Source organism: Chionomys nivalis, chromosome 24, assembly GCF_950005125.1.
Source record: "Chionomys nivalis chromosome 24, mChiNiv1.1, whole genome shotgun sequence".
Taxonomy (NCBI): Eukaryota; Metazoa; Chordata; class Mammalia; order Rodentia; family Cricetidae; genus Chionomys; species Chionomys nivalis.
In genome coordinates this window covers 15949191-15964984 of record NC_080109.1, presented here as the reverse complement: position 1 = coordinate 15964984, position 15794 = coordinate 15949191, and the positions used below count along the sequence as shown (strand labels likewise).

At 38.4% G+C, this 15794-nt stretch overlaps 1 protein-coding gene across 3 annotated transcripts in view; it reads left to right on the top strand.

Annotated features, from left to right (window-relative positions):
• The window catches only part of Mme (membrane metalloendopeptidase), an 81131-nt gene that overhangs the window by 52676 nt on the left and 12661 nt on the right, over positions 1-15794 (top strand). For all 3 annotated transcript variants that reach the window (XM_057756982.1, XM_057756983.1, XM_057756981.1), the window contains exons 17-20: positions 7689-7747; positions 12487-12606; positions 14115-14248; positions 14351-14416. In XM_057756982.1, the coding sequence (XP_057612965.1) occupies positions 7689-7747; positions 12487-12606; positions 14115-14248; positions 14351-14416 (379 nt within the window). The remainder of the gene's footprint in view (positions 1-7688; positions 7748-12486; positions 12607-14114; positions 14249-14350; positions 14417-15794) is intronic.

Here is a 15794-nt window from a genome sequence, read left to right as displayed (position 1 = left end):
ACAAATCTATAGCTTCCACTTGGTCATGTGGCCGGAAGTCACCTGTCATTCTCAGATCCTCATTCCACAGACTTGTCAGAGGAATATATGTCCACAGACATACTGAAAAGATAGGGGAGAGTCTGTGAACTATTATTGGGTCGTTGCAGAGTATTTTAGAGGAATGCTGATTAATGCATTAAAATTCCAGGGAACTAGCAATATAAGTAAATTCAACTACCTAGTAACTCCTAGATCATCCCACTCCATGTGCCCCCCGTGGGCACATGCATTTACTTCTCGAAGGTGTATACCATCCTTATTGCATCTGAGTATTTGGATCTGGCCCAGATCCGTCTGCTGAGCTTTACAGTTAATATCTAGCTGGTTATCAAGCATTTCTATGTAGCTATATCATTAACTACACAAGCACAACGTTTTGCCACTGAGGCAAAAATTAATCTTGATCCTTCTAGCTGTCCATTTTCTAGAAGCTTCTACCTTATTATCCCCACCCAGATAGACACCGGGGCCTCCTCTTGATCACTCTGGGCTTCTCTATTTCATCTATAGTGCTCTCTCCAAAGAAAAAGACTGCTTTCCCCTGCTGCTGATTAAATATTATACAGTTGTGTTTAAAACCATTTCTGCCTGCTTCCTCACCGCATTTTTCTCTGTTATTTTCATTTTTTTTTAAAAAAATTATTGCCAATTATCTCATGTTTTCACTTCATCCTCACACTGCTGTCCCCAAGGTCTCGATGATACAACTTGACTCATGTTCTTTCTCGACGAAAACTTTGCCTGTCATTCCTGTTGATTAGCTCAAGAAATATGAACCTTTATAAAGGCCGAAAGTTCCCATAGCTCTCCGGAATTCCTTAACAGTCAGCCACACTCCCAGCTCAGTCCAAAACTCTGCTGATATTCAGTGCTTCCAAACCACCCTCTGCCCTCCCTTCGTTGCTTCTGAGTTTGTATCATCCCATTTTCTTTATTTATTTTGAGACAGGGATTCTCTGTGTAGTCTTGGCACTTGCTATATGGATCAGGCTGGCCTCAAACTTCCTGAGATCTTCCTGTCTCCGCCTCCCTAGTGCTGGGGTTAAAGGTGTGCACCATCACATCCAGATGTAGCATTTTTTTCTTTCCTTGTTTGTTTAACAGGAACCTCTGCCCGGCTTGACTCCAGTGTTGTGTCTTTAGCCACTGCCTGTCAGCACCTTTTTGCTCACCCATACAGAACTGTCACAGTTTGATGTTGCTCAAGAAGCTAATTTTTGTAGAAGGAAGAAACCACTATGTCAAAAAAAAAGAAAAAGGACATTGATTAATAGAATGTGGATACTTCATGCATGGCAATAGGGTGTGCAAATGACCAATCTGTAATAATGTTGATAAAATTATTTTGGCAGATAACATAAAAATGCCTGCATCTCCACATTTTACCCCCACATCTGGTGAAGATATACATCCCTGTGACTTTTTTCTGTAAAACGATTTTTAAAACTTAGTCTCAAGGAGTATACATGCAATATGTCCAAGTTAATCATTTGGCTGAAGGGCCTCCCTTTACCCTTGTGAACAGCTCACACCTGAAAGAAGAGGAATTTTAATAATTTTAAAACTTCATATGGTTACTGACTGACTATGCATAACTTTTTTTTAACTCTGAATGTGATGTCTCCTGAGGGTTTGGTGCAATTGCAGAGGAATTTCAAACATGTGCAGTTCAGAGAAAAATAGCCCTGAACTGGGAGTAAAAGTGTTGGCAAGAGTACTTAGTAATGCATCTAAAATCATTTACTTGTAATAAAAGGATAACTCGCTGAGAGCTAACAGGACAAAAATAAACCTCAAGGCCTGTGTGTTCATGAACAACAAAACATTAAGGCTTCCTTAGGAGGTTTCTAGATTTGGTACTGATTTTTTTAAAAAAAAAAAAAAAGATGTAATTTTTTTGACTGATCAGGAAAACATTCTCTGAGAATGTCAGCTAGAAGCTAAATTAATGAGTAGAACAGAATAGTGACTGAAAACAAAACAAGACTCGCTAACCCATAGGATGTCTTCCTTACTCCGTGCCTGCTGGGCTTTCTGATCAGTATAATCAGATGATGGCAGACTGCAGTCAGTAGACACCTAGAGACCACAAGAGATGGTGGCAGACCACAACAGAGCATCAAAACGTCCTCTATTTCCACTTAACTAGAAAGGACAACTCGAACTCTGGCACCGTTACTATGTGTAATCTCTTGAGAGGACCATGCTCGGATAGGGTACCGCCCTCGTTGCCGCAGCTCTCTATGACTGCAGAAAGGCAACGCTGTCCATCCTCCCCATCACAGGGCAAGCTGGGTCAGTCCTGTGGAGCAGCCATTAATAGGCCTGAATATTTGGTGGGTGCCTATCGTGTTCCCAACAGTGTGCTAAGTCCTCGTGGTTCAAGCTAAAAATAAAACATGGACTGTCATTACCTGTGAAACTACTTCTAATCAGATGGTGCCTTGATGTGGAATCAGGTAAATACAAAGGGTTGCGTGGAATAGAAGAGGTTTGTGCTCCTTACGAGGAGTTCTCAGGATTACCTAGTATCCGGAAAAGTGGATTCTCCAGCTCAGTATCAGGAGGGTCTTGGTCTTCAGACAGATTCAGTCACCAACTGTACATTAGTTGCGGTCACTACTCAAATGCAATGTTCAGAGAAGATCTTTAGTTCTCCTGCATTTTTGTTTAGGCCTTAAAGTACTATGTCTGTGGAGGAGGAAAGGGGTGTGAACTGTGGAACTGGAGGGGGTGGTAGGGTAGGGTTTGGGTAAACTAAGATTTCTGTACTTTACATATTAGCTTTGTAAACAGCCTCTGAGCTTTGATTTTTTGGGGATGGTGGGTTTTTGTTTTTATTTTTGGCTTTTCTAAATTTAGTTAATAACATCTATTTTTGCCTTGAAAAGAAAGGGATATGGTAGGCGAGAAAGAGAAAAGGCCCTCTTTATGTTGACAATAGAAAGGCATTAATCACTGCTCTGGTATTTGTGCATGTGTGGATCAGCAGTTTGGTGGTCTGGGTTGGGAGGAAGGCAAACAGGCCATCTTTCCCTTTCCCTTAAATATGTTTTCCTCAGTTCCGCCACTCAGTGTCTACATGTATTAGGGCAGAGCTTTTTTTTTTTTTTTTTTTTTTTTTTTGCTTTTTTTTTCGATACAGGGTTTCTCTGTGGTTTGGGAGCCTGTCCTGGAACTAGCTCTGTAGACCAGGCTGGTCTCGAACTCACAGAGATCTGCTTGCCTCTGCCTCCCAAGTGCTGGGATTAAAGGCGTGTGCCACCACCACCCGGCTTAGGGCAGAGCTTTCTAGTAGGAGCACAGGGCCCTTTGTTCTGCTGCCTGACTAGCTTAGCCCGAAATAACCACACAGAAATCTGTATTAATTTAATTACTGTCTGGCCCATTGGTTCTAGCCTCTTATTGGCTAACTCTCACATCTTGATTCAACCCATTTCTATTAAATCTTTGTATCACCACGAGCTCATGGCTTACCAGGAAAGATTCAGCACGTCTGACCTGGCGGCTGGCTCCATGGCGGCTCTCTGCCTGCCTCTTTCCTCCCAGAATTCTGTTCTGTCTACTCCACCCACCTAAGGGCTGCCCTATCAAAAGGCCAAGGCAGCTTCTTTATTCAACCAATGAAAGCAACACAAATACAGAACAACCTCCTACACCAGAACATAGAGACTATGCAGTGACTCAGTTTCCCTACCTGCAGATTACAGGTGCCCTCTATTCTGTCAGGATGATCTGGGAGGTCAGGAAGAGCACGTGAGAAGCGTTTGAGAAGAAAAAATAACAGAAGTGTAAAAGGTTATAATGATCGGAGATTTCAACAAAATTCTCCTTTCACCCAGCAATACTTGAAGAGGAACACACAAAAAGCTATTTATCATACTGCTGATTTCAAAGGAGTTGCTTTTAGCATAGATGCCGAGAATTGAACACTCCCTAAGGAGAAGGACCTTAAGAGTCTTGTCCTTTATTTTAAGCTTTAAATTCTGTGGCTGAAAAGAGGTTTATTCTAAGTGCTCTTGCAGTCCTTCGGGTTCACTTTGTCTTAAAGGCTGCTGAATTTGAATGTTCATATCTGCTCTTCTTACCTGTCATAAAGACTGGGTCCCTTCATTGCATCACTGCCTAGCTTCTTCGGGGTGTAAAGAGATGGATGGCAAACACCTGGCTCATCTCTCACGGGCATTTTAGTTATATGTCCTCTTTGAGGATGTCTAGTTGCTGATTCAAGACCAGTTAAGCTTACCTGACAAAACTACATTTCAGAAATTAAAATTAAATTATAATAATTCTATAAAAATAAATTTCTTGCCTACTTCCTCCATTTGCATTCTACCTCTCCACCACACAGCCCATGCTCACACATGCATAGACCACTGGAGGCAGGAAGAGAACCAGAGAATTCAGAATTCAGAGTTTTGCTTCTTCTCCCTGGTCTAATACCGTACATAAGAGGATGCTCAGGTCTGGCCTGCACACTTGGAAGGGATCTTAGGGAAGCACACATTAGCCATTATTTTGGACTAATAGCACCTCCATTTGTTTCTTTTCTTTTGTTTCCGTTTGCTTTTCACTTTTCTTCTTTATGTGCATTTTTCTCTTCCAAGTGTTACTGTCATGGTCAGCATTGTCTGAGTTTTACAAACTAAAGCCTCTCCATTTTCACAGATGGATTGAAATCAAAAGAACTTAGAATTTTCATTACATCACTATTACATTTTAAAAACATTTCATTTGCCTCATTAATTTATCTTTTCGTTGGTATTTGGGGTATTTCATAATTGACCACAAGTATCAGACACTCAGTATGTCTCTGCTATCATTACCCTACTTAAGATGTAACAATTGATATAATTATAGTACTTCAAGTTCTGATCATGACCTGGGACAAAATGCCCTGGTTTTTTGAATTTGTATAATTCTCCAGAGTGGACTAAGGACACACTGTCCTAAAGAATTTTTTCCGGGGTTTGCAGGGGACAAGTACTACACTCTAGTGTTCAGTAAACCCCACCACCAAAATTCTAATTTTTTGGGCGTGATCCATGATCATAGTGGCCACCTACGTTTTAGGAGCTATAACTCACAGTAGACATGTTAATATGTAAAACTCTCCCTGCTGGAGAATTATAAACATTAGTCAAAACGCAAAATGCCTTAAAGTAATAAAAGATGGCACTTATTTTTACAAAAGCAGTAAGCCTAAGCCAGCAATATTGTATGATGTCCATTTTTCTATGTCTGTGTCTTCCAGTCATGTCTGAAGTATGCCGTTTGAAGCATTCACTTAGTGTATTTGCCTTTTCTTCTCAATATAACATTTCATCTTTGAATTATGACTTTTTCTACTTTGCTATTAGGACTTTTGGTTAGTTCAAAGCCAAATAATTTATAATGATTCTTTATAATTACACATAAAATGCACAGCTATTACCACAACTCAGAATTTGCAACTAAGAAATTTACACAGAACCACTAAGACTAGGCTCTAATTCATAATCAATTTTGGTAAAATCTTTAATAACTGTAAACTCTTTGCTTGTGAGTTTTATTGCCATATTTGCTATGAAGTTGTTGAGAATATATTTTTCTGCTCACACAACAGTGCTTTTTTAGAATTGTCTGACCATATTATCCATTCTGAACTTTTCACTAGCTCCAAAGAACTTCACTTCAACCTGAATCATGGTACCTGTGTAAACCTATGCAAATACATTCTAAACGCGTCACTTTTCCTCATCTCCACCTTTGTTTAAACAGACATCTTTTTCTGTTAGCCACAGAAATAAAATCAACTTGTTCTCTGTAGCTCTGATTTCTGCATTTTAATCTAACATCCTGGGTTTACAAATACTTGCCTTGCTTGTGAGTCATTACAAATTGTGTAGTAAGCAAGCGGCATTTAATTAAAACAAAGAAGACGTGTTCTTGTAATCATCAACTTGCAGGAAACATTAAAATATTCATGATTCAGCTCTGCTGGAACTAGGGAGGATTGATATGTGAGCCCCATCCTGCCTAAAGTGCTTTCATGTGCTAAAATAACAATGGTAACAAACTAACAGAAAGACAGGTGGAAGCTATTCTTCATTATTTCCAGGCTCCTTGTTTGCCTAAAGAACAGTTGTAAAGGCCAGCAACCTTTTATGTAAAGTTTTAGTCATGTTATCAAAAGGATAACAGAAGTTTTCAGATGGTCGCTATATATTTGTCTCTGCCCGTTATTTTTAAGAAACTAAACTAGCACGTATACCTGACATTCACAATAGTTGCTGACTAAGTTATAAGTCATAAGTCACAATAGTTATAACCAAGGTGTTGACTTTGTACTGCTCACCTGACACAGGAGAGACTAGAATGCCTCTGACAGAAAATGAATTATTTTGATTTGCTACTAGAAGGAGAATAATTGTCACACTGGCTATTGCCCTGAGGCAAAATAACTAGTAAAGCCTTAAGAAATTACTCCAACGTTGTCGTCAGTGTGTGTGGAGATGCTAACATGAAGAGGTCATCTGAAGTCAATGGACATATATATTAGCTTATTATTATTCTGTTTTCTTTACGTGCTTACTATATGATGATTGACAGGCATCTTCTGTAGTGTCTAAGCAGGAAGAGATGAGGGTAATATCTCCTGTCTTTCAGCCCACAAATTATCATGTGACCAGTGTTTTATTTTGTTTATTTTTTAATTTATTTATATACTCTTATGTAACAATAATTTATAAATTATTCTCACTTCCTAAACTAGCCTTCTATATTTAGGGTTCATGTTTTATAAACTCTAGATTCTGTGCAGAGCCTAAGTCTTGGTACGGACTGACAGACAACTCAATTTAAAAAACTATCTGGATTTTACTTTACAATCACAAGAAAATACATCTTTCATCAATATTGCTGCATTTATAAAATAAATGCTTTTAAAGATTTATTTTATTTTTAATCTTGTGTGTGTGTGTGTGTGTGTGTGTGTGTGTGTGGTATGTACACACTGGTGAAAGTGTCCTTAAAGACCAGAAACATCAACTCTCCTGGAACTGGAGTACAGGCACTCACAAGCTGCCTGATGTGGTTGCTGACAGACGAACTCTGGTCCTCTGAAAAAGCCATTCCTACTCTTAACTACTGCACCATCTTTCCCAGTGTTTCATTTTTAAAATAAGATTTAAGGACCAATAATTTGAAGTTCATTGTTCCGAGCTAAGATATCTGGACGGCCAAAGAGTCTCATTATGAACTAAGAATTGAAATCTTTAGAGCTACTTGAATCTGAAGTTTTGCTAGCCTTTGTTTCATTCGTTCTCAACTGTTCCAGAATTGTTGGAACAATTTAGTATCAAAGCTTAAAGCGATGCCCATTTCACCATAATTTTAGCCTCCCACAGTTTCTGAATGGATGTAGTAGATTTTGAACCATCGGATGCCTCCAAAAAAATCCATGCAAATGAAATAACAGATTGTAGACCTGGCTATATGTTGACTTTTTAATAAATAGAAATATTTTCCAATGAGTCTTCATTCTACTATGCTAATGTCAATTCGTTGATCATATTTCACACAGAAAGTTGACATTTATTTCTAAGGTAAGCAGATTGGATGTGTTATAAAGGATCTTCTGTAACAAGTTCTTATGTTTCCCATAGGTGGATAAGTGGAGCAGCTGTAGTCAATGCGTTCTACTCTTCGGGCAGAAATCAGATAGGTAAAGTATAGCCCTAAATAAGTTTTAGTCCACATACATTTGCTGTATGGCCAACTTTTAATACCCCTTTAAGTAAAGGTGATATTGAGTTATTGCTTCACTTCTTGAAATATCCATGGATTTGTGTACCTCTTTTCATTCTATTAGGGAAAATAAAATTAGTCCAAATTACAGCAGGTGTTTTCTTCTATAACATCCAATCTATAATGTAAATGAATTGTTTTATTCCTATGTGCTCTTTGAAAGGTCCTTTTTAAAATTATACTGACTCTTGGAGGTTTGAAGAGCCAACTCATTTAGACCTGGTTCTCATGGTAATTCAGTAGGCAGTCTGGCTTTAGCAGAGATTCTTCTATTTTTTTTCCTTCATTCCAAAGCTTCCAAGGAATTCAGAAAGCTGAAAAAACCTCAGTGCTCTAGACAGCTTCAGCTGTCAACTTGACAGAGGCTAGAGTTATCTGAGAGGAAAGCCTCCCTCAAATTTAGCCTGAAGATATGTCTGTGGGGAGTTTGTCTTGATTGTTAATTGATGTAGGTGGGGCCAGTGTAATACAGACAGTACCATCCCCAGGCAGGTGAGCCAGGGCTTTATGAGAAGCAAGCTGAGCATGAGCCCACATGAGCAAGCAGTCAAGAGGAATTCCTCCTGACTTCATTCAAGGATAGATGATAATTAGGAAGCATAGGTTGGATAAGTCCATTCTCGCTGTTAGCTGCTTTTACCAAACACTAGAACCACTGGATTAGACTCTACCATATAATTTATGCCACGCAGTGACTTTTGCTCAGAATGGACAAAATGATTTCTGTTGCACTAATAGTAATAACATAAACTATGGTGGAAAATCAGCACATGTATGCAAAATATGATGAATAAATTAATAACGTCTCAAGGCAAAGATGTTTTTTCTCTCTTCCCAGGTATACCTGGGCACATTTGAAATCTATCTTTCTTTTAATATAAATAGGCCCATTTTTTCCAAGAGTTTTTGCCACGTTGACAGACACCACCCAGACACTGACAGAAGTGCGCTAAAGTCATAGAGCAGGCTCTGCACAAGGACTCAATATAGAACTTTCTATTGCATTGTGGCCAGAATTAAAGGATGATAATCTCAGTCTCATTTCAAACCATTCTTTTTCTATCTCTAAGTCTGTTTTAAGCCTCACTTTTTTGAGGTATGTTACTGATTTGAAATAGAAATTGCTAAAAAGCCTTGCAAGATGTTTATTATTACTTTAAAAACAAATTTTAAAGCCTGCCTTTTTATTTTGAAGTTTAAGTACTCCTTTTTGTATGCCTTTAAACCTAAGAGGAGATATATTAAGAGGTTATCTACATTTTCTTTAAGTGATTTTATGACTTCAATCTTTGAAGCAAAACTTTATCTGTAATTTATTTTGATACATGTTATAAAAATGGATTACATAAAAAATCTAGAAAGACTATCTTTATATAACTTGTAGATAACAACTAAGATGTGCTAAGCAAAAATCAATCAATTGGCTCAAAGTCTAGCTTAATGTTTTCTGAAGAGACAAAAGATCATTTCCAACCAGACAAGACTTATTTGGTGATCAACTTCCCAGCACCTGGTTCAATGCATCTCTGAAACCAATCAACAGCTTTCTTCAGAGTGCCTTTAACTCTAGAAGTTCTTCACTTGTGAATCTTGAGAGAAGATAAATAGATGGATAGATAGATAGATAGATAGATAGATAGATAGATAGATAGATAGATGATAGATAGATAGATAGATAGATAGATAGATAGATAGATAGATAGATAATAGATCGATAGATAGTAGATAGATAGATGGATAGATGGACAGATGGACAGATGGATAGATGGACAGATGGATGGGCAGACAGATTTTCTGAAGATTGAACCTCGAGCCTTATAAACATGATAAGCATACACTTTGCCATTGAACAGCATCCCCAGCCCCCTCCAAATCCTCTTTTTAATATTCATAGTTCTGTCAGTATGAAATTTGTTAGAGTACGAGTTAACTCTACATTGAAACCCTATTAGCAGAATTGCTTTTCACCGTGAAGTGAAGCAGCTAGACATTTATTTTTATCTCAGGGCAGAAACAACATAGCTTCATTTCAGCAACAAGTAGGAAAGACCCTAGACACTCCCAGATCTGGTATTGATGCACTCTCAGATTTTACCTGAATGCAAACTTAAGCTGTGTTTGACATATCTTAAAGTTGAGTTGCTTGAAATCTAGATAAGACTGGGGGGGGGACTAGTGGGGTGGGGGTAAGAGTGCAGACAGAAACGAAGAAAAAATAATGATGTGTGTGTGTGTGTGTGTGTGTGTGACTTGTTTAATTGGCCAGCTTGCTGGCAGTCATGAAGTGATCTGTTGGTGGCTAGCAACACTGTCATCAGAGAGATTATTGAAGAAGATCCTTCTAAAAAAAATTAAGCTGACCAAGTTAAGGGAGTTCATAATCTGCCAGGTTGAACTTGAAATGAGTATTAATATAAGCCATGAAAAATCACATCACTTATTTGAAGAATGGCATCCAGGGCTGTAATTAAGTCAGCTGCATCTCTGTGGTTAATGTTTAGCCTTGATAGCACATTTCATAAGAGCATTTTATATAATGGGTGGATTTTAATCAAAGTACATAGTGTGGGAGATAATGCTCAGTTTAAGTTAATAAAGTACTGCATATAATTTTTATAACTTTCAGCTAAAAATAATCTCTTGGCACTGTTTAGCTCAGGCAGATATCTGCATGTGAGCGATGACTTTTACCAAGTCTCCCAGGACAGAGGTCGATTTTTATTATTTTGTCATTTTAAAATGAGACAATGGCAACTTTCCAACCTATTGAAAGATCTGCAGAACAGTATTGCTTACAGTGTTGTAAAGCCACCTCTGTAAATACCTAATATTTATCCCTGAAGTTCATGAAAGGTTAGGTCATATTTACCCTAGAAGGAAAATATTTGCTACTCTGTGTTAATTGAATGTTAAATTTCTTTTTTAACTACTGAAGGTCAGCGTCTTTCACTTATATCTTGATGTCCTGTATAGGAAAGGCCCAGAGTTTTGCTTGTAATATGTGCTAACATGACATACAATTCTTTATCGATTCCAGAATATCGTGCTGCAGTTACCTAGTGTGTACTAGAATTTTAAAATATGAAAGGTAAAATTAATGAATCATAAGACTATATCTTCATTCACTTCATTCATTTCTAAGGTCAAAGGATAACTTCCTCTAGACAACATTGGCCCAAAATAATAGTCCCTTTGCATTGCATGGAGGCAATACACCCCAAGAAAAAAATAATTGAAACACATTAGTGTATTTAGCAGGTACTTTTATTGTAAGAAGTTAAAGCAAAGGACTAGACCAGGAGAAGCAGGAAAATATAATGTCATGCAGGGTCAGGAGGAGGATGCTGTTTGGCCACAGAACAACCTTCCAAAGTTTCTTAGCAGGAGAGGAATAGTGACCATTATTGCACTTTAACCTGGCTACAGAATAGAATAAGAGGGTAGATTATATTAGCAGAAACTGAAGTGAGGCAGAAAGTGAGAATATCTCTTAGGAAATTGTCACTCTCCACACAAGGAACAGGCATGAAGGAAGATACACTGTCAAACTTCCCAGAAGAGACAACAGGACATGCTAGAGCAGGGCAGCACCTGATGCCAACTTTGTAAAGAAAATAAGGCAGCTGAGACCCATAGAAGAGGTTTGCTGATGGGGGCTGCATCTGCTGACACTATCGAGTCTGCTAAGTGCCATTGGAAAAAAATAACAGGCAAGAAACTGGTACCTAGAAGAAATGAAGTGCTTGCTGTTTGGTGTACTCATGTGTATTTGAGACATAAAAATGGAAAAAGTTTTCAACTCAATACAGATGTTACAACAGCCATAAAAGGTATTATTTATCGACCAAATTTTTTAAATAAAATAATCTTATTCTTGGAGATTTTCATGCCTGCTAAACTTTTTATACACAACTTAGTCTATTGAAAATACATATCCCTTTGCTTATAACTGATGATTTATTTGGTCAATAATTTTTTCTGGGTGCTAATTATATTCCAAGAACTGTCTGGCTATGGGGTCTAGAGACAAAAAACAAAATAGACCAAAGAGTACATAAGTAAACGTGTATGAACACATAAATCTCTGATCATACAGGGCTGAGATTTGAGGTGCCAGGATGGGAATGAAAAAATCAGATAAAGAAGAGTTCTAACTATAAACAAGGAAATAAACAGAATTTAGAGGTGTCATAGGAACCCTGATAAAAATAAAATATTAAGTGATGGAGGGACCCCTATGACTGAGTGTCAGTTTATTTTAGCTAGAATTGGGGACAGATACAATTTCAGAGATAGCATTGAAAAGAAATGTGTGTTATTGAGTAGCTCTTCTTTCCAAATATTTACACAAGGGAAAGATCTTCCTGAGTATAACTTAAACATTTTCCTTGCTCCAAACTCCTTACAGAAAAAAAAAATCTTGAAGATTGGTAGGTGAATTGTGATAAATAAATCATAGGTTGAGCACAGCGCTGGCTCAGTCACTTTGCCACCATCAATAATAAATGATTGTGTTGGTGTCTATCACACAAGACTTTTATCATCTATTATCCTAAGTGAAATGAACATGGTAGAAACAGGTTAGTAATTATGATGCTGTCATTGACAATGCCACAGATAATCTTCCCAAATCTTCCACTGTCTTCTCTCTTTCAGTCTTCCCTGCTGGCATTTTGCAACCCCCATTCTTTAGTGCCCGGCAACCCAACTCACTGAACTATGGGGCCATCGGCATGGTCATCGGACACGAGATCACACATGGCTTTGATGACAATGGTAAAGTATAGGTAACATTTTCCTTTGACTGAAATACATCTTCCTAAGTTGAAGAGCTATCATATGTCAGTACAGAACCCCATGTGTTTATCAGTGTGTTGCTGACCTATGTCTCACCACAGAGTCAGCATTCTGGTTAAAGTGTTTCCTAAGAAACTCAAAATATTAGTGGGCAGTAAAAAGTATGTGCTTTATATTGTGAGAGGTGGAAGCAAAAATTCACACTGAGAAAGTGCTACAGTGTTCTGCACCAGAAATGATGCTCTGTTCGATTATATATGTCTTAGCTTTCCAGGCTCACAGAGAGCAGGGTCTTATCCAAGCCCCCGTGGCTCTCACACTGCTTGCAGTCTGGAACTTTTTTTTTCATCTTTTTGTTTAATACATAATTTAGAACCTTGTAAACAGTAGGCACTTAAATGTTGATATGCGTCCCCAAACAACCAAAAAGGTTTACAGTTTTAATTAAGTCAAACAAGATTAAAGACAGAAAATAGGTAAAAAGGCCATAACAAAAATTGTAACAAGTTTTAGTTCACAAAATACTGGACAGAATTCTAGATAAGAAAAATAGCACCTTAAAAAGAAACACGCAAGACGTTTGTTAACTCATTAGTCAGTGTTACAATCTTAACCAACACTGAATAATAAAATTTCCATTTTCCAAATAGAAGCCTACAGAGGCATATAACATGCTTGTGTAATGTTATAAAACCTGGAATTGGTAGAATCAGCATATAATTCAAATTTTGTTTCATTGCCAATTTCTTATTCACTCTATCCTAAATATTTAAAATACGATAAAATTAAATGTCAAAACAAACAGAGTATATAAATGCATTTGGAGATACAAAAAGGAAAAGATCAATGTCGTTTAAATCTAGCAAGAAAATTCTGGGAGAGAAAAGGGGTGCTTCTCTTTGTGCTTTAAGTAGAGGAAAACAAGGAGTTAGTTTGCATAAAGGGTCTGGAAACATGAGATGGGAGCCAGAATAAAGGTGTTGGGCTTTTAAAGTCTCAAAATATCAAATTAAACAGTCCTGGTTCAGATGGAAAGCATCAAGGACAGCCAGGTGTATTTTCAGAAGTGCTTATCTGGTGGCCTCATTTGCAGTAGCCACAAGCCAAATAGATGAAATACCTATCAATTCCAGGACACATTTGCAGACAAAGTTCAAGCTGTCCCGAAGAAAGCAGAAGTTGGGGGAATAAGAAGTTTCTCTCATCGTCTGCCCCATTCCATGGACACTCACAGAACAGTATTTTCATCTGTTCCACCCTAAACTAGAGATCTCAAGTTGGAAGGGTTGTATCCATGCCAATTTCCTCGCTATGATTTTATCATTTTGCAAAATGGCTCTGAGGAGCCAGAACAGCGTGCGGGAGGTCTCTCAATGGTGTTTCTTATGGCTGCATGAGAACCTACTTCAAGAATTTCGACTATGAAACAATCTTATTCTTATTTTTATTGTAACAAATTTCCTTTTTACCAAATGAATATATTACAGGAAGGAATTTTAACAAAGATGGAGACCTCGTGGACTGGTGGACTCAGCAGTCTGCAAATAATTTTAAAGACCAATCCCAGTGCATGGTGCACCAGTATGGCAACTTCACGTGGGACCTAGCAGGTGGACAGCATGTATGTCATTAGCATCCTCCAGAAAAGCTTCAGATGTGCAATCCCAAGTGAAATGTCGGTGCTGTCTCTAAAATTCCTAACAGAGAATCTTTCTTTAAACAGCTCAATGGAATTAATACACTGGGAGAGAACATTGCTGATAATGGAGGTATTGGCCAAGCATACAGAGTGAGTAGTCATACTTTCTTCCCAGGTCAAGGAAGGGAGTGTTCATTTATCATATTCACCCATTTCTTTGAAGTCTTGTAGAAGAGGCTATATAGACAGGAAGTGGAGAGTGGGAAACGGGAATCACGTGAGGAGTAAGAGGCTTGTGTATATGCTCGTCACAGGGGTCTGTGGGTTGACATGGGTGTGAGGAAGTCAGGGTGGAAAAGGAAGCACCCAGTGATACCCCCAAAGGACACGAGAAGATGCACGAGCTTCTAGAAGACACAAAAATAATCCCTGAAGTAAATTTCTTATTAAATATGTCCATATAAATGATTGTTTGGGTGTCATTCATCAGTGTAAGGGAGACCCGCGTCTTCTCAGCATGTGAGGCAGCCTGTGGAGGCGGTATCAGCATAAACTGAGGACATAACATTAAGCCATAGTCTGCTCACTGAGAAACAGTTAGGGACCCGATTGTGATATGGCTCTAGTATATGGCCATGTGGTTGGCCCAACTATTATCCTTCAAGAATTATTATTGTCAGAATATTCATTAGACTCACTTATTCCACTTATTCTTGCAGGCAACAAGTAGTTTATTTACTTCTTTTTGAGGATTTCACTTATGAGTACATATTTACGTCATTTTCACACATTTCTCTCTCCTCAACCTCTCCTGTGTCCCTCCCCCAGACTCATAACCTCCTCTCCTTTACTATTATCCACACATACCATGCAAAAGCTATGGAATCCTTTTAGTGCTACTTGCATGCACGTAGATTTAGGGTTGACCATTTGGGACAGGATAACTCATCAGGGGACTCATCCTGCCATTGACTGCCTGTAGCTCTTCATCTAAGGTGGGGGTGCTTATGAACTATTTTCCATCCACATTGGCATGTCTGCTGGCAGTATCATTCGGCAGGTCTTGTTTAAAGAACGCTACCATGTAGATTTTTTTAGATACAGCTTCCCTGTGGTGTCTAGAAGGCATCATATTACATCAAGTGTCTAGGTCCTCTGGCCCGTACAGTCCTCCCACCTAAGTACATTCCAGGACTTTGCTTTCTTTGTAGTACCATTTGAGGTGCGAGAGATGCAGCAAAACAGCTTCTGTAAAAGATTTCAGTAATTGAGGATGTGAGTAAGAATTAAAAGATGATCCAATGAATGCCAGTAGGGAAGAAAAATAGGGAATTCCACAAAAGGATGGAGGAGTGATGCTCTTAGAAGGAACGAGGAAGAATGTAGATGAATTTGAGTGTACCTCTCAACCATGAAGCAGCCCACACATGAGAGAATAAGAAGTCTACTTGCGATGACACAAGGATAAGGTGTCCGTGAGAGAGAACCAGGTTTTCACAGATGGGATGCGTAGAATGTTTAAGGACTG